The sequence below is a fragment of the Penicillium soppii genome (genome assembly GCF_028829465.1).
Source record: "Penicillium soppii strain IBT 18220 chromosome Unknown utg000002l, whole genome shotgun sequence".
NCBI classification, from domain to species: Eukaryota; Fungi; Ascomycota; class Eurotiomycetes; order Eurotiales; family Aspergillaceae; genus Penicillium; species Penicillium soppii.
Window position 1 is genome coordinate 724557 of NW_026643232.1, and position 22802 is coordinate 747358.

General features: G+C 48.8%; 4 protein-coding genes across 4 annotated transcripts; 3 read left to right on the forward strand and 1 right to left on the reverse strand.

Moving 5' to 3' along the window:
- Positions 1-53: 53 nt before the first annotated feature.
- On the reverse strand, positions 54-5513 carry N7529_001622 (uncharacterized protein; the record flags this gene model as incomplete). The annotated part of the gene is made up of 1 exon (XM_057237153.1): positions 54-5513. The coding sequence occupies one exon, from the start codon at positions 5511-5513 to the stop codon at positions 54-56; it is 5460 nt and encodes a 1819-aa protein (XP_057101840.1).
- An 8212-nt stretch (positions 5514-13725) lies between these two features.
- N7529_001623 (uncharacterized protein) lies at positions 13726-16299 on the forward strand (the record flags this gene model as incomplete). Its single annotated transcript, XM_057237154.1, has 3 exons — positions 13726-13820; positions 13893-14026; positions 14117-16299. The coding sequence occupies 3 exons, from the start codon at positions 13726-13728 to the stop codon at positions 16297-16299; spliced, it is 2412 nt and encodes an 803-aa protein (XP_057101841.1).
- Positions 16300-18412: 2113 nt separating this feature from the next.
- Positions 18413-19620, forward strand: N7529_001624 (uncharacterized protein; the record flags this gene model as incomplete). The annotated part of the gene is made up of 3 exons (XM_057237155.1): positions 18413-18460; positions 18523-18982; positions 19052-19620. 3 exons carry the CDS (start codon positions 18413-18415, stop codon positions 19618-19620), a joined length of 1077 nt encoding a protein of 358 aa, XP_057101842.1.
- Positions 19621-21577: 1957 nt separating this feature from the next.
- N7529_001625 (uncharacterized protein) lies at positions 21578-22351 on the forward strand (the record flags this gene model as incomplete). Its single annotated transcript, XM_057237156.1, has 1 exon — positions 21578-22351. One exon carries the CDS (start codon positions 21578-21580, stop codon positions 22349-22351), a length of 774 nt encoding a protein of 257 aa, XP_057101843.1.
- Positions 22352-22802: the final 451 nt, after the last annotated feature.

Genomic DNA, 22802 nt, shown 5'->3' on the forward strand with positions numbered 1-22802 from the left:
GAGGTCAACTATCCCTTGAATTGAGAAGGAAAGGCAGCTTAGAGACCACTGGGTCAAAAAAAAAAATGAGAATTTGTGACAGGCATGATATCAAGTTTTGTGTCGTTGGTAAGAGTGCGCGGTCGTGAGTTTAAGAGAACAGACTTTTGTTGAGGATCCAGAAGCGAGAAGGGTTTGACGTTCGTGCTCGCCTCGACGTTCTCGCTTTTGACAAGGACTGCAGCCAGAGTACTCAACTGTCGTAGCGCAAAGATATACGAGACAGATAGGTCTAAGCCTTGAGACCTTGCTAAAATGGCAAGGTGCATTGCCGAAATTGAGTCGCCGCCCAGGCGGAAGAAGCTGTCGTCCGCACCAATTGAGTCAGGCGTGATTTGCAGGACCTGTGCCCATAGTTGCTGGAGCGTCCGCTCCGCGGCTGTGGTTGGTCGGCGCTTGGTTGGCGTAGGGCTACAGTAGGCCTGGGTCCCAGCTCGGGTAAGAGTGGCCGCGCGATCGCGGAGCCGGCTACGATCAGTCTTGCCGTTGGCGGTCAGAGGCACAGCCACCAGGGGCAGGAACACCGCCGGCACCATGTACGCCGGCACAGAGTCGTGGAGTGTAAACTCAGCGGCCAGGACTGCCGCGTGGAAGGCGTCGGTGGGCGCCGCCAGTATGTCATTGATGTCGTCCGCCCTGTCATCCTCGTTACACTTGTCTTCCTTGGTCTGGTTGTCGACGGAGACGAAAGCCACCAGCATCGGCGCCCGCCCAGCCTCCACCGGCGTCACGACATCTGCCACCACTTCGCGTGCGCCCGGGAAGCTCCGGCGCGTGTGGTGCTCGACCTCTCCCAGCTCGATGCGCTGGCCGCGGAGCTTGACCTGCGTGTCCTTGCGCTCCACAAACCGCAGTGACCCATCCGTTGCGTACTGAACCAGGTCTCCTGTCTTGTATAGCCGTCCGATGCTGCTGCCGCTCCGGAATTGTTGCAGCCAGGCTGGAGGCGCGACAAACGCTGCCGCCGTCCGTTGCGGGTCATTCAGGTACCCGCGCCCGACGATTGGGCCCTCGATCAGCAGCTCGCCCACCGCCCCGATCGGCACTAGCCGTTCGTGGTCCGCCGGGTCCACCACCCAGCAGACGCAGCCGGCCCCATAGCCAATATTCTGTGGGTCAGACCCGGCCTTAATATCTGTTCGGAGTGTACTAATCACCGAGCATTCTGCTGGCCCATAAGAGTTGATAAGTCGAACGCGGGAACTCCATTTCTGAATATCTGCCCTTGTCATGGGCTCTCCGATGAGAGCCAAGACTTGGAGTTCAGATCGCGTTTGTAGCAGTAACAGTCTTCCCACGGACGGAGTAAGGTGAGTCCAATTACTCCGATATGTATGTAATGTCTGAGATAGGTCGCTGTTACATTCATTGGCGGATGGCACACATATACAGGCACCGGTGAGAAGGGTGGTGAGTGTATCAGATATGCTGACATCGAAGCTATAGGAAGCAAATTGGAGGATCCTAGACTGCGAAGTCACACCGAGACGTGTGCTATGTGCGCGAGCGCTCGAACAAAACGCAGCATGGTGGACCACCACGCCCTTCGGGCTGCCCGTGGAACCCGAGGTGAAGACAGCGTAGAGGGCATTGTCCGGGGCCACAGCAGATCCCGTCCAGGTTTGGGTAGGGCTACGCCACGCCGGCACATCGTCGCCCACCACGACCACCACCGCCGCTAGCTCAGCCGCCAGTACGCGGTTCGCCGCCGAGGACACTACCAGCGGCGCCGAGATGGTCCGGCACACTGCTTCTAGCCGCGCCCAGGGGTGTGATGGGTCCAGCAGCACGAACGCTCCGCCAGCCTTCATCACCCCGAACATCGCCACTGTCGTCCACCGCGACTTCTCGAAGCACAGAGGCACAAACACCTCGGGCCCCACCCCGCGCTCGGCCAGGTGCGCGGCCAGTGTCGATGACAGCGCGTCCAGCTCGCCATAGGTAAAATCGCCGTCCCAGGCGCAGACGGCGGGCGCGGCGGGCTGCACGCGGCACCGCTCCTCCACCAGCGTGTGCACGCACCGGTCCACCCGCGCCGGCACCGAGCCATTCCACTGCGCCAGCTGCCTCAGATCCTCCTGACTCACCCCGCACATATCCTTGACCATCAGGGGTGGCGAGCTCTCCGCACACATCTGCCGTAGCACGTGCTCCAGCTGCTGCGCCATCCGCTGCACCTGCAGTCTCTCCACCACCTGGCTATCGAAGCTGATCCGTAGCTTTATGCCTTCCGCTCCTAGCTGGCATTCCGCTAGTATCGCATACGTGTTGAATGCATTCAGCCCTCCATCACTATCCTTTCCAGCGTCATTTCTAGCTCGGAATAGCTTGTTGCTCTCTGGATCATTATCCCGCGCGGCAGGCTGCACCACAACGAGAGTTTGGAACTGACTTGCTTGCTCTATGTCAGGTCTGATCCGCCGGATATGCTGTAGTCCGGTCTGCTCGTATTGCATCATACCAACAGCCTGGGTCTGTACCTGTCGCAGTAAATCCAGCACGCCCATCTCCCAGTTGAGCTTGACCCGTATGGGCACTGTTGCGATAGTGGGACCTGCCATACGCTCTACGCCTGGAACTGGTACTTGCCGTCCGGTCACCGTGGCTCCAAAGATCACATCCGATGAATTCGTGTATTGGCCTTGCAAAATCGCCCATGCCGCTCGGACTGTCGTCGATGCGGTAATATCGCTCCGTGGCCACTGCAGGCCCGTGATTGGATGCTGTAGCGCGTCATCCGCCTGGGGATGGTAATCGGGCGATGGTAGACTAGGGAATGGCACCGCCTCGGACCCGCCGAGTTGACCCTGCCAGTACTCGCAGGTACCGCCGCTGCTCTGTAGGATATGTTTGATGAATCCCTGGAACGGAACTAGGTGGTCTCGGGTATGGCCGTAGTATGCCTGTTCCACTTGTTTGAGCACTAGTGGCATCGTCCACCCATCAAAGAGTGCATGGTGTACTGTCCACACCAGCAGGCGCTGGTCGCTGCAGGTGTGTATTATCGCAAATCGGGTAAGGGGCGCCCCCAACCCCATAGGTTCCTGTTTATCCGCTTTTAAATAAGTTCCGAGGTCCTCGCAGGCTGTGAACGAGCCCTGTCCTGCAATCACAACCTGGACCAGCCCTTGTCCCTCCAGATTTACGATCCTTGTCCGCAAAATCGGCATCGTCGCAACAACCTCCCTCCAAGATTGTTTCAAGCGCTCGGTTTCGATGTCGATCCGAATCTGAAACAAAATCTGGCTGGCATAAGCACCGGATCGCTTGGCTGTCATGGCAAGCATCCCTTCCTGCAGCGGCGTGCATGGGAAGACATCATCCACTAGGTCTGTGTCCACCCCACACTGGGCCGCTGCTTGGGCCCGAGCAAAACCTACGTCGATCCTCGGCTGCAGGAGAGAGAACGGCACAGGACTCTCTTCGACATAGCTTTCTGCCTTGACAACATGTGCCATCTGGCTGAGGCGCGGCGTGTTGAGGACGTCGGCCACGCTCAGTGAAAGACCCTCCTCCCGGGCAGCCGCAACGAGATGCACGGCAGCAATGGAGTCGCCGCCGAGGCGGAAGAAGCTGTCATCGGCCCGGACTCTGTCGGCCGGCAGGTTGAGCACGTGGACCCACAGCCCCTGCAATCGCTTCTCCATTCCTGTTGCTGGTTCCCGGAGTGCACCACGGCACGGCTGCATCTCTATCACCTGCTCCAGAGTCAGCGCCCTGCCCATCTCACGGAGCCGCCTCCGATCCGTCTTTCCCGTCGCCGTCATTGGGATTGTGTCCACCGCAAGGTATGCGCTCGGTACCATGTACCGCGGTACCTGCTCCATCAACCGTTCCTCTACACCTTCCGTCCATCTGTCCAGTGTCGCTCGCACACGCTCTGGGCTCTCGTTCGCTCCTTCGCCGATTGCAAGATATGCCATCAGCATCGGGTGGTTGCTGCCACGCGGCGTCACCACCTCAGCCACAACTAGCGGACTGGTGTCACCTACCAGGCTCTGCTGGACATGATGCTCAACCTCGCCTAGTTCCACCCGTTGGCCGCGAATCTTGACCTGCGTGTCCTTTCGCCCGACCAATGTAAGGCTGCCATCCACGTGGAACTGGACCAGATCACCCGTCTTGTACATTCGACCATCACGTCTTGACGGTTTGCTGTACCTCTCACAAAACGCTGAGAACCAATTCGGAGCCTCAATGAAAGCTTCGGTGGTCTTTTTTGCATCATTCAGATAACCTCGTGCTAGAATTGGTCCTTCCACAAGCAACTCTCCAACGGCGCCTAGCGGTACCAGCTTGTGGTGATTGTCCGGCTCAACGACCCATCCAACACTTCCCGTCATCTTGCCTATCAGTTGTGGGCTGGAGAGTGTTCCCATGTTTTGAGTGGCGGCACAGCACACAGTCTCGGCGGAGCCATACGCTATAGTCACTTGAACATGGTCTGGCCACGCTGTGATGTCGTTCCTTACTGGCGTCTCCCCCGAAAGAATAACATTTTTCAAGTTTGACATGTCGTCGTGCCGCACTTTTCTTAAGACGGAGGGCGTAAAAGCGGCCCAGTTGGCTCTAAACCTGCGTACTGCGGCAGCGATGTTGTCACGACAATCGGAGTCTGACGGAACACAAACACATCCACCAACCATCAAAGTCGTGACCATTTGCACAATGCCAACAGCGAACGCGTACGATGCGAGCTGTAGGACGCGGGAATCTTTGTTAAGCTGTGCAGCGTTGCTATGAGCCAAGGCGTTGGTGCAATATGCCGAATGCTCAACCACAACGACTTTAGGTATTCCCGTAGATCCAGAAGTAAAGCTGGCATAAATAGCGTGATGAGGCTGCGCGAGGGTTGTGGCTCTATAATCATGTAGGTTGCACGATGAAAAGATTCCCACGGTACTGCTCAGCACAACCACAGTGTCCGCCAGCTCTTTACTGCGACTCTCGTTTGTCGGAGAAGACAGGACAAGCGTGGCCTTCACGGCAGCACATAACTCTTTCAACCGCAGTAGCGGCTGGCTAGGATCCAACAGCATAAAAGCCCCGCCGGCTTTCATAACCGCCACCATTGCCACCGTCGTCCACCGCGACTTCTCGAAGCACAGCGGCACAAATACTTCGGGCCCCACGCCGCGCTCGGTCAGGCGTGCTGCCAGCGCTGACGAAAGCGCGTCCAGCTCAGCGTACGTGAAGTTTCCGTCCCACGCGCACACGGCAGGTGCATCAGGCTGAGCCCGGCACCACTCCGTGATCAGCTCGTGCACGCACCGGTCTACCTTCTCCGGCACCACGCGGTTCCATTCCTCCAGCTTAAGCATGTCGGCCTTGCTAAGCAGGCACACTTCATCCACCTTCTTCTTTCCCAGGGGGAAAACTCTAACCTCTTCTTCGTTCTTCTTGTCAAGCACCCCGAGATTTTTCAGGCCATCGCCAGTGGTTCCTTGCGTCATCACACACGTGCCATTTGTCATAGTAGCATCAAGTACCGGGGAGACACACAACTTATTTGCAACTTTAACGGTGCTTAGTGAATACTCTTCTTCTCGAAATGGGTGGGCACTACCTTGAATACCAAGTTTACCCGTCATTTTACGATTTATTTGTCTTCTTTGCAATCGGTTGTTGCCAGTATTGAAGATCTGATAGTAGGAAATAGTTAATGGCGAAAAGTCTTGCGCGAGATTATTAAACTCCCCACCCTTTTGACCGCTATTTCTGTTGCCAGGATCACCATCCGATATTCTAAGGAACATACGCCTACTACAGAAATGGCACCCCTCGCCTCATGCAATGCATCCCCGTGAAGCAACGTGCCGACAGTGCATAATATTAACCGCCATACCCTTTCCATACCTTCACCAAATCAGCATTACGGTGATTTTCGTAAAATGGTGACTTAGCTGCAGAAGACTGCAATGAGGTGATTAATGAATCTAGGTGCCGGGCTTGGGTATCAAGTTTCCACGATACTTTACTTGTGATGCAATGGTCATTGTCTATTATTAGGTAGGCTCAGGGGTGTCACTGTACACACAAGAGCCCCTCCGTGCTCCCATTCTACTCATCTACATACCAATATCCCAACAGAAAGCGAAGATCCTCAAGCTAAAAATATGGACTCAGCAGGAGCCCCGTAAGTTTCGAGTTCCGATGCTTCATGGTGAGATCAAAATCCATAAACAATTCCGTCAATCTCCAGTAAGGATGACATATTTGATCAGGATTTGCTGCAAACGGATCTCAATTCGGCGCAAAAGCAAGTCGCATATCGGGCCGAATCACTAAGCTGCTTACCCCGGAGATTGAGTCGGAATTTCCAGGAGGCATTGAGTTCTTGCACCCCGATGCGCCTGTGATTCTCGAACACCCAATTGGACTCGGGGTAAACAGCGAGGACAGCAAAGAAAATATGGAAAGTGAAAGACAACAAATTCTACCCCTGGCCTATGAAGAGGAGAGTTTTAATTTTCTTGGCTGATGGTACGGTCAGGATAACGTGAGTCGGTACAGGGGTATTGAGGCCTCGCTCTCCTATTTGGCCACGTACATCCACGGGAGACCTATTCATGGCATCCTTGGACTTTCACAGGGGGGCGCCGTAGCGGGGATGGTTTCGTCGCTGCTTAAATGCAGCGACAACCCCGAAAAGATTGCTGCCATCCGTGTGCAAGGTCTTCCCGTGGACGATTTCCTAATAGCTTCCTGCTCGGAAGCCTTTGAGGTGCTGCATTGGCATTGTGGGATACCTGGGCACAGTGAAGTACTACGGGAGTCTCTACCAGTGGCCAATACAGACACCGAGTATTCACACACTGGCTAGCATGGACGCCGTCGTTGAGCACTATGAGACCATGAAACTGGCTGAGAGTTTCTCTTCATACGAAATTGTCCAATATCACGGTTCTCACTTCTGTCCTAGGGATTGTGTCACTGTAGAGGCCCTGGCTGACTTTGTGCTGAGAAACTGTTGTGGGAGTTCCGCTGCGCCTGTGCTATCTCAATCCGTCAATATGTGTGAAGATAAAGATTGGAGTGATTATGAGCGAAGCGACTCTGGGCCGAGTCATTAGAGAGGAAATTATTCTGTACGATCCGATAAGTCTGCAGCAAATTCAACAATCTGGAGACGGCACAGAAAGACTTATGTTACCCAGGGCCGATGCACACCAGCTAGACCCCACAGACCCATTCCGGCATTTGCTTAGTCCCATCTGCAGCCATGAAACTAGGCAATTTACCTAAGAGAGTATCTGGATCTGGTATTAGATCGGGCATTTGTCAGCATCTTGAGTTGACTGGTGCTATGGAAAATTATCCTTTTCTTATCATTCTTTGTGTTGCTTTTTACTTCGTTTTTTTGGAATTCAACTAATCAGTCTATATATTCGCTCATCAACGCATTCGGTTATTTTTCATTTTTTCAATTCAGTTGTTTTGTTGGTTACAATGTGCGTTCGTATTTCCAGATAATTCTGGCGGAAATAATACTGTCATGCAAGTTCTGCTAATGCGTGACTGTTAGGCAATCATATGGAAGTACCGAGTACTGTAATAAAATTTTTAAATTATAAGATGATATAATAATAGCCTTTCAAGCACGATTATCAGCATTGTACGTTGTTCAATCAGATAGCCTTGCCTAATCTTCTCTTCAAGTGTGGCCTTTCTCGGACCGTCCGATGTTTCACATCCCACGGCAGACCATATTTTTTCCAGTAGACTTACAACCCTTCTCTCAAAGGGCGCAGATGTCAAAGTCCAAAACCCGTGGTCTTTAGACGTGATCCGACGATCGATTTATTCGTGGGAATATCTAGGCGTGTGCTGAAACCGTGGTCTTTCCTACGATAGACCTGATCCGACGATACAATACTCCGAGGTGGAGAAAGGAGTCTCAGAGAACCCACATCTTGGATCCTTACTTAGCGCTTGCTTTATTATTGCCTCCATAATATTTACCTAGATAATTTTAGCCTTATGAATAAGTATGACAAGGCTAATATTGTATCTTTGTAAATTTAAAGCTCGCCAATTTTCAAAGATAGCTAAGATTACGGTGCCATCAGTCGCGACATTAATGCACTTTCAAAAATTTCAGGTCTTTTTGTTGTGCAATTAATCAATGCACCTCGGTTAGCCATTTCAACAGATCCATCGAATCCTATACAGAAGGTAGCTTGGTACGCCAATTAAGCACTACATTTTTGTATGCTATTCGACCGACTCACTCACTTTTGGCAGAACGGCCGTTAAATTTTTGATCGAATTTCTGAGTCTTCAAGACGTTATGGATCAATAGATTCAATACAGTACATATAGCACGATGGTTAAATCAACGACAACACGTCTAGTTTCGGCGCAACACAATATTAAAATAGTCGTGGCAATAAGTTGCCGCTCTCGTGCCGTGACCTAAAGGCCTGATGAATTTCCACGCATTACCTGCTAGTTGCGTCGCTTCAGATATTCACCCACGAATTGAAACAGCATGGTAGCTTTTGTCTAGTTCTTCGCCACGCTTTTAGCTCAAAAAGCTGTGGCCTACTACATGTTCAAAACCGCCATTACACTTTTGCGCTTTTGCGCTTTTTGCACTTTCATAACGTTTGACATTCTTTGAAAGCTACTCTCTAGCCAACGAGTCTACGAATATAAGAGGACCCACTTCCTTATTTCTTAACTCTACTTTCCAGCAAATCTGATTCTAGAGTCCCAAGGCATATTTCAGGCTACAAACTAGCAGATGGCGAGTACAGGCCCTCTTTCAAATAGCTCTTCTTCGAAAAGAAAATCAATGCGTCAGAAACAAGGTCGTCGCAAATCCAATTTGATGAAAAAGGCACGCAAATGTAGTAGGATATGTGAAGCAGACGTCTGCGTCGGGATTCGCCTTCGGGAAACGGGCCAAGTTTTTATCCTATCGGCGGATGTCTCGGGATTTTGGGGATTTCTTAGGTTACAACTATGAGAGAGGGCATTATGGGTTTTATGACTGAGGTCACATAGGGGCAACTGCCCAATTATCATTAGCAGAACATCAATATTTTTATCCTTAGCATAGCCGTGAGAAATCTATCAACTTAACCAACCCATTCGTACTGTTTCATATTTATTGACCTTCTCGTTCCTGTTTCATAGTGAACTGCTCGCTGAGAAAGAACAAGAGCGTCTGTGTCGCTGAACAAGAGTGTCGAGAAGTAGTCAGATTCGGAGGGTAGATCGGGGGGTCCGGTCGAGGGTTTAGATTGGCTCAGGTTATAGCTAGGAATCCACGTCAGGCCAGCATCGTCTCCCTTAGATATTTTGGTGGTTCTAGAGCGGGGCTACTAAGACTGATAGCGAGAACTCTTGTATACGCTAATAGTCGAGACTTGTTTAGAAGCGGGTGTTAAATAAATAGCCAATAAAGTTCTAATCTATAGTAACGCCTCTATTAAGATTATTATCGCCGGTCAGAGAAAGACTAATCAGTCTAATTAAACCTTTTACGTCGAGAGAGTCGATCTAGGAGGCTTATAAGCTGTCTACCGGGTCGAAGCCGGGTTATTTTACCGAGTACGCAACTACTGAGGTAATCGAGGCCGCACGCTAAGCTTTAGTAGGAGCTATTATTACCGAACGTTCTAGTGACGAAGGCGTTATATCGGCTAAGCCATCTCTAGTGACTTCCCTATCGAGGCGGTTACCTAATACCGACTATAGATAAGAACAACAGAATTATCAACTTTTATCTACTTACCTATTAAAAGACCTTATTTCCTTACTACCTACAGCATTTAGTGAACTTTCGGCTAGTCTTCGTGACACCTATTCCGAAGAGTATATCGTATACTTAGGGATTATCGGGTAACGGGACGATAGAAAGATATAACCATCATTAGATTTATTATTAAAGAAAGAGATTAATCTGGTCACAGTTATGTTGGATAGAGCCGGGAGATACTTCTCTGATTTCCTGCAGACTTCCAACCTTAACGATCTGTCTCTCAGCCTTACCGTTGCCTAACAGGCCTTACTGCGGTGCGGGTCCTTTCGAGGGTATCTAGGAACGATACCAGGTAGTGCGCCGAATAGATCTATACCGAAGTATTGGTCTAGACGTAGTGGTTGTCAAGTTATAATCAAGTAAAGAGTCTCTGAAGTTCCAAAGGTATTTATAAGTAATAATGTGTAATTGAAGACGAAGAACTAAACTAGATACATGAAATGAGTGTCCTTATATATCCCTGAGTTCTTCCTGAGTAGAAGTGTAGATGGTAGATGAGTAGATCGTGGGTACTCTTCTACCGTCGACTGTTCTACTACTTGCATGATCACGTGAGGCTAACCGTGTCCTAGTGTATTGCGGTAGTATTAGAGACGGTGAGTCGGAGGCCGGAAATGGCCTTCTCGCGGTAAGCCCTGGTTGTGTGCTAGTATAGTTCGTGATTACCAACAGGGGGCCAGAAACAGCTCCCAAGTCGAAGTATCTCTCTGACTCGCACTGGGGATGTCCCAGTATAGGATGTTGCACGTGATCTGCATAACAGATTGATCGATTGGCTCTCGGTGGCCCATCTGTAGGTCGCAGTCCCCACCTGTGATTGGTGACTGGCATGTCCGTAACATTTATACACTAAGTAAGTAAATAGAAATTCGAAAGAAGATTGAAGAAAAGAGAAAAGTAGCTTTGATTTGATATCAAATATAAAGCAAACAAAATAATAATAAGAGATCTATTCTCAAATTTCTATTCACTCTTAAAAATGTACGTACTCCCTTCGAAAATAGATATATATTTCAAGCACTTTATATTTCAAAGATACCTAAATTGATTTTAAATCACGATAATATCATAAATATTGATATTTATTAGTAATTAATATAATTTAAAGCGCTTCAACCTTCGATTTATGTTAATTTCATAAAATTTCCTACTTATTTTGGCGATAGTATAGCAATGTTCAGTTGATAAACCTGAACATATGTAAAAAGACAGTCATTTATTATGATGATTCAGCAGCTTTATGAACGCTAAGACTGGTATTTTGTGTAATAATGGGCTTTCGTGGGGGCCTAGTGGGGGCCCACGATGGGCCGGGGGTTGGGCTTTGGGCCCGGGGTCCAGGCCCAAATTTGGGCTTTGCGGAAGCCTAGGAAATAGTGCCGCTTCAAACTCTACGCCCTCCTAGGGTTAGTAAGATGCAGAAATTCGTCCTTTTCATTATATCAGGGATGCCACAGAGAATAGAAAATGTAAGAGATACTTACTTTTGCTATGCTTTCCGCGGTTGTGTCTTCCTTACTTTTTTGCTGACAAAATGATGGAAGAGAAGACAGAACCGTATAGGATAATATCCCTAAGTCAATTCTAAGTAGCAATAATGCCAGTCCCAGCTCCCACCTTGCGTGTATTCCCGCAAATTTTCAGCTCCTCGAGGGGCCGCCAGCCATTCACTGCGCCAATCCTCTCCAATGGCCGAAGCAGGTAAAAGGCAACTCCAAGGGAGTTCCAAATGGCGAGTCGGCGAAAGCGTACCGCCAACGACGCAGAATTTTGGGGCGATATACTTGATACGATGCAAATTCTGGACTAAGTAATTAGCCTTAATTATTAGAATTAAACACAGGCCTACTGAAAATTGGCTACGCATTGATTAAGAGCAATCATTCGATGTGGCATGGAAAGTGGAAGCTCCATTGGCTCTTATCACATTATAGACATACCCTAGTCACCAAGAGAACTAAAGCATGTTGACTTGTGCGCTTGCCAGATTCGCACAACCACCGACGCGTGCTAATGTCATGTCAGACAAGGGTTGCTTTATGCGGTGCTTGCTTGTAGTTACAGGACAAGAGAATCACCATCCCCTTCGATTATATAGGTCTATCAGATGAGCGACATCGTCATCTAAAGGACTCATTCGGCTTCAACTGTAATTGCCGCATCTACTCCAGGAAGCCTAATGAAGTGCAACAGAGTGGCCTGCGAGGCCGCTCAATTCAACGCCTCGATACTGCGATCCGTAATAGGCTCCAGGTCATGCGTATCCCTAAGGACTGCCTCAAATACTGCGAAGTCCGTCTCCAGATTCTTAAAGAAGAGTATGTAAGTAGTCTAGGGGGCCAATCTTGCTAGGCTCTACTATCATGCTTTCCAGATCATTATCGTGCATAGCGATCAGGCGCGGGCTGTTGCTTTTGCGGAGCGGTCGTATAGAGCATGAGTGGCGTGTGAGGGAGATGATAACCAGGAAACAAAAAGGATCCCGAAACTATTGGACGATTCAACAAGACATGCAAATTTTAAATTATCAAGGAAATAGAAGTGTCTAAAGAACTAGATGCCTCGAGGGTTAGGCTCGGATGAATTTGAAAAGTGGTTGTGGAGGCAGGGCAAATAGACGATTGTACAGCTCCTAAGTCGCATTGTTCTATATGCCGATATAAGGAAGTTATTTTTGGGTAGCTACAAGTGAAGAGGACTGCGGGATTACGCGAACATGTGGTTAGAAACGGTCGTTCGTTGCGCAGAAGAGGAGTTTAATCGATTAGTACCGGGATTTTATCGATGTTTAACTTAAGTAGGTTCACTCAAAACCCTTACCAACCCGACGGTGCTGATGCGCCAAACTTTCGTAGGTTGGCTCCATTCCTAGCGATGGTTGCAAGTCGAAGGTGGTAAGAAGGCTATCACAGGACTGAGTAGATTAGTGAATTAATTCTTAGAATAGCAGGAGAATCAGGGGAGGGCGAGAAAGCTCTCGAATTAACTAAGAATCAACTAGAAGCCCGGGATAAATATTAAGCTGTCGAGAGAAAATATATGGTCCAACTGGTTCCTGCAACGCACTATAACTCAAATTTGGCGAAATGACAATTTTGTCACTATGAAATCTTTATTCAACATATACATACAGGCATAAGATAGTGAACATACTGAATAGACAGGAAGAAAAGTAAGAGCTAGTCCTAGATATCACCACAGCCAAAAGAGCCAACTCTTGTCAGTGATGAAGTGCATTGGCCTAAGAGAGTCAGAGAGGACTAAATCGAAAATACTGCTAAATATCAGATGTGTTATTTCGCATAATATCTAACATATTAGAAGTGTCCAGCAAGGCCAGTTACATGTATATCATGATATCAATTAGCATGAGTTCGCTCAGGAGACAAATACTTCGATTTGTCATCCTTTTTCAGATAACTTACATATTGAAGATATAAGATAGAATAAGATAATCAAAATTTTAGATTGAAAGTGATGTTAAATTTTATAGATCGACTAGCCAGGCTGTCCGTACACCAAAGTATGTTACAACTAATGTAATTTCCCTTTCCTATGTCCAACAAAATTCAAATTACTCACCATAGTTGATTTCTATCCTATGAAAAAAGAGTATTAGACAAATACTAGACAAATACTAAACGAATCACTCACATGAACGATTCTGTGAGCTGAAGTGGGTTTCCCGAGCTCCGTTCACCGCCATCGCCACAAGGTGGCTTGTGTGCTTCTCCTCACCTTCTCCAGGGCTTTCTCTGAGAGAAACCCATCAACGTTACCTCGCTCCTCATCTTTTTCTTGACTCTACAAATTACCCATCACCACTTCGATCCCTTTTCTGCCGTTTCGTTTAAACCTTGACTAATGAACGACTCATCACCGCTCTGAACCAAGACCACACAACCTTTTAAGCCGTCATGGCGCGACGGTACGAGATCGATGAGCTATTATGGCTCCGCGGCTCGCCCCTCATCGCAAAACCTTCCGGTCTGCCTCCAATTGAAGAATGGATGTATGTTGACTCCACCATCTCTAATTGCTTCGTTGTCCCGCATTATCAATGGAGACTGACCGCATCACTTAGGCCTCAACCCGATCCCACAACCACACAACGCAAACAACAAACCCCCCGTGACCCTACAAACCCATCTGAACCTGGCACAGCCAGAAGGTCCAGTATATTTGAAGCCAAGCATATCCCCCGTGGATCCAATTCTGGTACAGTTCTCCTCTTCCGTCGATCACTAGATCTGACATTCTGAGTGATTCAATTCGGAATTTGCTGATAGTGGTTACTGGTAACTATAGAGGACATTGTGCTTGGACCTCCGAAAACTGCCTTTGCCTCATCTCGCATCGGCGGTAAAGGGTCATTCGATTCGACCGACCGAACCCCGCAGCCAACCGGCTCAGATGAAACGAAGAACGACCGATTCAACTTCCGAGATAAGTTTTTGAAGGACAGGGATCCTAATGATAAGGACTTGGAGCGACGCGAGGGCAAACCGGTGCCGCTGAATGGTCGGCGTATCGAGAAAGAAGATTGGAATGCCGGGCGCCCCCGTCGCACATTCGGCCCTGATGATCAGGAGCGAAAACCTAGACGAAATGGTGAATTTGACCGATGGGAAAACAAAGAAGGACCTCGCGACCCCAATGCGGAACGTGGACTCCAAAACAAAGAGGGCCGATTCCCCGCTCGGAAAGAGGGACCACCACGGTCCAAATTTGAAGGAAGCTGGTTCCGCGATGAGCACGGCCAGGACGGCGTAGAGGCCGATGATGATAAACCAGCGCCGCGCAACCGAGAATGGCGCCAGAACCAACCCAGACATGGTACCGAGCGTGAGTGGAACAGGGGTGCCAAATTTGAACAGGATCCCGAATGGATGGATGCCAACGACCGAGACGAGCCACGACGAGCACATACACAGGAAGACTTTGAGCGCTGGAAAGAGCGCATGAAGGCTGGATCTGGGACTGGCTCTGCGCAAACTACGGCACCTGCCGAAGACAAGAGAGAAGCCCCTGTGGAAGAGCAAAAGCCTGAGACTCGCCGTACCGACGGTGAGATCTTCAGCAGCTCTGGCACCCAGTTCATGTCAGACAATTCAATGGATCGATTCTTTGGCATGCTGGGTGATTCCAAGCCTCAGACCCAGACGCCAGAGGTCAGCACACCAAACCCAGTCGATCCAACTCCAAAGCAGGACCCATTCCCATTCTCTGGCAAGCCAGGAAAATCTTCTCGCTTCGCAGGCTTGTTCAGCCCCATGCCAGAGAGTCCTGCCAGAGAACCTGAACCTCTTCCCTATCTCAATGCGCAGCCCCCACCCCAGCACCAACCTCAGCATCAACCTCAGCATCCGCCTCAGCCTCAGCACCAGCATCAACCCCCGCCGATTCCCGAGGGTCTTCCCTTCCCATCCCACAGTGCCGATCAAGAAGGATTCCAGCGCATTTTGCAGATGCTTGGTGGACAGCGGTCGCAAAATGGGACGCCCAATGAGGCAGCTTTGCCCCAGCAACAACGTCCTTCGATGATGATGCAAGCAGATCAGCGCGCTTTGTCATCACCCTCTAGGGAGCCCCCTCATCGACCGGAATATATGGGTCTAGGGCCCGAGAATCCGATGGCCCACCCTGGCGTTAAGGATCAGTCAATGGACAGAGCAAACTTGCTCCGTTTAATGCAGCAAGTTCGCGTCGGCCCATCACCGGGCGGTAACCCACAATCTCCCGGTGCCGGCATTGCTCCTCCTCCGGGATTGATGCCAGAAGGCATGCCTCGTCCTCCACCAGGGCTTTCCGCTCAGAAGACACCCGCTTTCCTCGATGATCCCGCTATCGCGAACATGCAGCGACCAGATAATGAACAGCTCCGTCGCCGGCCAGGTAATGGCCCACCTATGGGATACTTCGACGACATGCCTTTCCCTCAGGGCAATCAAGGTCCCATGACCCCAGGTGGGCCTATGACACCGGGCGGTTCTCGGCCCCCGCAAGGCCCGAACCAACCTCACATGCCCCTTCAGAGACCTCCGGGTCTGGAGCATCTGCCTCCTCCCGGTTGGACGGGCCAACCTGTGCACCAACAAGGCAATGTACAGAGCCCTATGGGTCCTCCGCCCGGAATCTCCGCCCCGGGTCGTGGCATGAACCCCAATTTCCCTCCCGGCATGCTCCCAATGCCCGGCAACCCACCTCCCACCAACGAGCGCCAACCCTTCCCTCGTGGCCCTCCAGGCATGATTCCTCCTCATCAGGTTTTCATGAACGGGAACGGCCCTCCCCCCGGATTCGCTCCTATGCTTCCCATGCCCCCCAATCCCGAGGCTATGATGGGTCTCGGCCCGGGTGCTCAGGGTCCCTTTGGCCCAGGCAATCATGGCCCCCAAGGTCCACCTTCCTCCCGCCACCTTCTAGAAATGTTCGGCCAGCCCAACGGTGATCCACGCGGTGGCATGGTTGGCCCCGGTCAGTTCAGATAATCGGAGATTGAAAGCGAAACTTTCGTGTTCTCGGCATTTGCAATTTATCACTGCCCAATGACCGTTTATGATTATCTACGCAACTTCTGGTGGTCTTGATGTATAGGGGCCGATCTCCGTTCTCATCCATGTCACAATGCCGCTTTCTTGAGAGATCAAAATACCCTCTTCCTTTTTATACGTCCGTGCTTCCCTTTTTCCAATGTACTTGCTGCCCTTTCGGCACACCCGTGTTCGATAACCGCTGTACGCTGCGTTCGGCCTTATGCTGGGATTTTGCTGCATTTCTCACCGGGCCTTTCTTTTTTTCCTTTCTTACGGTGTGAAGTCTCTCAAGAGGTGGTGCATTGTGCATCTGGTTCTGGATTTGGTTTTGAATCGGTATATCCGTAACATGGGGATGAGGATATGTATCGATGGCGTCGATGGATTCCGCTTGCCTCTGTGATTTTGCCCTGAGTCACTGCCATCAACTGTGGACTGGTGACTCTATGATTGTCCATACTTGGCTTGTGGTTCTCAAATACATCCATTACTTGGTCGAAATCATGATCGTCGTAAATTTAATGACTCCTTTGCTCAATTTACGCTACCTCTCGCTGGTCTTTGTCTAGTAGTCAAATATCTTGCATGCCCCTGTGTTGGCCGTCTTGTTTATCCAATTAAATTAGCTCACTTATTCAGACATGGCTCTCGTTTACCTGACAGATGATGTACGCAATTTAAATCTGCCATCTATAGCTGTGATTGGTGGATGTGACTGATGAGGCAAAGTTATGAGTGGTGGAGAGGACGAGCCGACTTTGTTTCAACCAATTGGCAAATCTTCTGAACTATTGTATTTCTCGCGCACAATAATCCTAGAGATAAACCGTAGACATTGATAATATCTACGCATGTTATGGAAGCTTGGAAATACGTACGAGGGCCTCATGTCACATGAAGTCGTCAGAATCACGTCGCTTGTCAATCAATGTCTTGTGTGTTTTATTAGCCTAGGATATTCTTTCATATAGTCTTGTGGACAAGATCACTTTGCATTTAGTCAAGTGATGAAGAAAGCCACCGAAAATTGGTCTACAAAGGAACATACATAGGTAGCCATACATTCTCTGGCCTGTACTTGTATCAATCTCACATCTGTGACATTTCTAAACACTACATGTGCAATCAAAAACTCAATGACCAAGCTCCCAATACAGATTCAGTCAGGCAAAAAAATTATTCACTCAGCGCGCTGTAACATCCCTTCGTAGTATTAAAGAGATAATCCGTTTTTGCAGATTGTATATCCGATCTAGTCTCAAAAGAACGTACATCAAAGTGCATCTAGAATTCTCCGCAAAAAATACCCTACCTTAATATAAGAGCGAGCATTTTCGATATTTAGTATCTAAACTAATCCTATCTATGCAATCTTCCTAAAATCGTTGTTTACATGACGACTCACGCGCCACGTGATGCACCACGTGATGGGAGCTTGCCCCAATTCCATCCATATATGACGCCCAAAACAACCACAACCTGTTAGTGTGGAGATGTTCATATGAAACACAGATCGAACATCTTAATTAGCCTGCTTGATATGCTCGATATTTGCTCGCACTCTTGTCTCAGTATCCTCTACGCCAGAAGCACAATCTAACTCGTTAATAGCCGCCAAGTGGAGGAGTAGAACCAAGTGCAAATCGATACGACTCATCGTAATTATCGTATGACGATGCGAATTGTAATGCTCATTAACACGCCGTAATATGAAGTGCAGTAGTCCATTTGACTGAAGACCTGCGCCTCCTCGTTTCGAACTTGACCTCGTCGTCGCCCCGCCAAACCGCTTTGCGTACTTCATACCGAATCATCGCAAACAACCAGCCTTCGAGCGTTGGCAAACGGTGTACTGTCAATCCTCTGGGTCGTTTTATCTGTTTTATCCAAATCTACCAGGCAAGTCTCATTTTTTTCATCCTGTCCGCCTTGATGGGCGTTGATTGCATCTCGTTCTAACAATCTTGGTACACAGCCTTCGACCCTGGTAGATTCCCAATTCCAATCTCCCTGGTAACAGTCGAGTTAAATAAAAGGTTTGAAGGTTAATGAGTAACATTGTGTCGAGATGGAGGGCGATAAGAAGGATTTTTGGCTCCCGGTCAACCACGATAATGTGAGTATATGTATTTGCATCTATATGTATTTGGTACAAGTCTAACGCTTTTTACTACGCAGGACGCGCAAGATTCATCTGATGGAAGTACCAACGACTTCGCGCCTTCCCTTGTCAAGCCAATTACCCAAGAAGGCTGGGTTTCTAAAGATCCTGCTGATCATGTGGATGGTCTTGCCGGCACTGAGGAAACCTCAACTGTTCAGTCCGACTCTCTTCCTTCTGTGCGCTCTTCAGCCCACACCCCAACCTTCCACCCTTCTCCAATTCGTCCACCAGTCCGGCATTCTCTTATCGAGTTGCTCTGTGAAGAAGATCCATACCACCTAGGAATCGATTCCGACGACGCGCTGGCCAGAATGCCTTATAACAGGCCGCGTCGTCCGATGAGAGATTCTCAGCACGAGCAGGAAAACTTGCATCCCGCCGTTTCCTCTCTTTCCTCGTCGACTCTGTCTACCACGAGTGAGACCATCCCGTTACCGGAAAGCAATGCGTCAAGCAACGTCAATGCAAACCAGGGTACGTCAGCTTTTGATTTGATATTTGCGTCCTTCCCAACGATTGACTAAATAATTCCTCCCAATCTAGAAAATATGAGAGAAGTTGAAGACACCAACAACAAGGGAATATTCCATGGCGCTTTTCCCGTGACTGAGCAAGACTTGATGGAGCTGCCTACTAGCCCGTCTTACACCGGCAATCGAGTTTGGGGCCGATCCAACCGTCCCGGTAGCTTCGAATTCACCATCTATGAAGACCCACCGAAGGAAGACGCTATCCTCAGCGTGCCTTGCCCTCTTGCTGAAGGCTTCCACTCCGTGGAGGAGGACAAGGAGAACCTGTTGGTTAGTCCTTTCGAGCACGTCTCTTCCTCCTCGGATGAGGAAGTCCAGCCATTTATCAACTGGACCGAGAGCGCCCATCGTCCCCGTGATGCCTTTGGCGGCCCATTCGAGTACACGAGCCTTCCAAGAACCAATCATACCTTTCTTGACACCGAGGGTGTTTACTTCCGCCGTGGCCGACACGTCCTGGCGCCCCTCGCGATCCCAGATGCCGAGGATTATGGCAACGAAGATACTCGTGTGGGTAACACTGAGTTCCGGGCTACCGAAGAGTTTGGGGAGAGTGACCAAACTGTCGAGGAGCAGATTTAATAAGAGAGGAGAGTGTCCCATTCTTTGGTCTCTGGTTCTCTTATTGCTGCGGCGATACGATTCATTTCTTCGCTCGGTCTTTATGGAGATTCTTTCAACTTCTTCAAGGTTCACGACATGTACGATTAGATGAATACCGTCAATGAACTTTTCAACTTAATGAAAACCGGTACTTTTCACTTTTTCTTTCTTGTTTTTAGGGAAAAAAAATAGTAAGAAGAGACACTTGCTCGGGGATACAGTCCTTTATAAAGAGGTTATCGCGATAGAGATAGTGGAAATACCCCTATTTATTTAGTATAGCTGTCGCTCTCGCTGTCGCTGTCGATATAACTTATATAGAATAGACTAGTATATGCTCTTGATAAAAGTCCCTACTATGCCTCGATCCGTTAATTATTAACAATCTTACCGTATAGGTAACAGTCGTTGATCTTCACCGTTAGGTCTGCTATTTTGCGAAGCTTATATTGTGTATTAGTAAGAAGCCTAGTCTTAGTGCCTCGATTAGACCGGATCTTCCTTAGTTAAACCCCTCTATTATCCGTAAAGGCTTTTAAGCACTGACTCAAAACGCTAATCGAAGTGCGAGCACTTAGCCCGATATATACCTAAATAATATATCGAGAGTAGCTATTAATTGTAGTATAGATCTCTATACTAAAAGGTTCAAGCTTTATATGCCTATTAATATACTAAACATTATTCAGTCCCGGTGATACGTAATTGATTCGTGGTCTCCGTTGATGTCAGGACCCAAGTACTAAGCAGGTCTGACGATATATATCTCGCAGTCTGTGTGAGACTGCGAGATGGCCAGTTCGCACCTGCGAACTAGACCCAGGGCTGAGACCCGCAATGCGAGGGCTCATGACCTCACATGACCCCACATTTGTATATAAACAGTTCAGAGGCTGGAGTCTTGGACTCCAGCGATTAGTTCAGCATTGAACCTGTCTACTGCTTTCTCCATTCTATTGCCCGAATCCACCTAAGTCCCAAGACCCTCGTAACGGGGTCTCACAGTTGACTAGGGAGTCGACCGTTAATAGCATTAGGACGAAGGAGTCGATAGACGTTAGCGATTTGCTTCCTATTAATAAATTAAAAGATATAATATTAGCACTATAGAAGAATATATAGTAGGCTTTAGTACTTAGTGTAAAATAATCCTATTATACGGAGATAACGGTAAAGAGTTAGGCGGCCAAAGTCCTTAATATCGCTAATAATATTCTCACTAATAAGGATAGCTTTAATATCATAGACCTGTTACTGTCGCTTAAAAGGTGAAAGACGCATCTTGATCTTATGATCCTCCCGGATTCTACGCACAGTGCATATTAAAGAAGGTGTACCATCTTTATTAAGGATCGCGAGAATCTTACTTATGTTATAAACAGGCAGAAGCTCTAGGACTCGATCCTGTATATCGAATCGCCGGGTAAAGGTAGAGGTAGGAGTAGGATATGTAGAGTGCCATTCTCGGAGGCGATTCTTCAGGCCTGACCGGCTGATTTTAATGTGGTGTTTGTCTTGTAAGAGGGTGCGAATAGCTTTATGTGTGATTTTTTCAGAGAGAAGAGTAAGAATATCGTCTTTATAAGGGTTTAAATCGATGAATGGAGGCATTTAATGATTAGGAATAGCTTCATATCAATGATGAGAGATGGGAATAGCTTCATTTACAATACATGGTATGGAGCGGTCAAAAAGGCGGTCTGAGATCAGGCACCATAGTGAAGCCTCAGGCATAAATACTGGGAATATATTACATTTGACCCGAGGACCCTATGCACCTTCGTAAACTGTCTGTAAGACCGTTACCGGAGTTCCGAATCTGACTTCCGAGGTGACTAATTACACCAGCAATTTCGAGGTCGTCATGACGTGGTCGCATTCGCTTGGCCACATATATTCCTACTTTGACAAGCTGGTAATCACTACTCAACCTTCAATGTCTCCCCGTCTTATACCCAAGTCAGGCAACGCTCCCAACGTCCGTCGCGACGCTAAAGAGACCTATAACACTCTTAAACGTGGAGGAGTTGTCATCATCCCAACTGATGTCGGCTACGCACTCTTGACCAGCACACAGGCGGGAATCCAGCGGATTTTCTCAGCCAAAGACCGCCGGGAGGGCCACAACATAGGCATCATCGGGACATACAAACAACATCGAGATATTCATGTGCTCTCCGAGGCCAAGTTTGAGATGACACGGGTCCTGACAGAAGATATGGCGATGATAGTCGGGATAATTGCCAAATACGATACCGAAAACCTTCACCCGCGTTTGGCAACACTCGATCCCGCTACGCTATCCCAGGTCACCAAGGGTGATACGGTCAGTATCGCAGTTCCTGAAGGTCCATTTCTGCGGGAGCTCGGTCACCTTTGCGATGAGGACCCCGAGGGCATGTTAACATTCGGAACTTCGGCCAATTTGACCGGCCAGGGGCAACGATTCCGAGTTGAAGATATTGAGCCGAGGGTGATTGACGCGATAGACTTGGTGGTGGATTACGGTCTACAGAAATGGCAGGCGTATAGGCGCGGTGGCGTAAATTTCGATGCAGAGAACATGAAGGTGCTGCGGAGGGGAGCCGGATACGAGGTCTTTCGCGACAGAATGCTAAGATGGTTTCCTCATTTACTGGAGGAGGCCGGTGTAAGCATTGAGGAGGATCCGGAATACAAAACTAGCGAGCCAGGATTTTATGCGAAATAAATCAAAGTCTTCCGCAGTTTGATGCTGCACATGAAGCTTCCTCTGCTCTTTTTGAGATTCGTAGTATTCGTCGACAGCTCTTCAAAATGATGTATGATTAATTGCAACGTAAAAATTTTGCCTACTAGACATTAGATTGAAGATATGCCGAGCTGGAGCATAATGTACCAGTACTAGTACCAATCACTGGAGCTGGCAGTGGGATAAAAAAGCAGTCAATAATCTATAGAGGTAATTATACCGAAAGAAAAGAAAAAGGAAAGGCTGAAGCCTTGATGAAATATCAAATCTAGCGGAGACCAGTGGACGCGGACGGCTTCAGTCTCGAAGGGAGATGATCTTCCTGACAGGCCGTGCCAACTTTGAATCTTCTATATGTCGAAGTGGTATGCAGCAAGCGCGGTTGAAACCATGGCCTGTTGTGCGGATCCAATATAGCCAATAAAGGGAC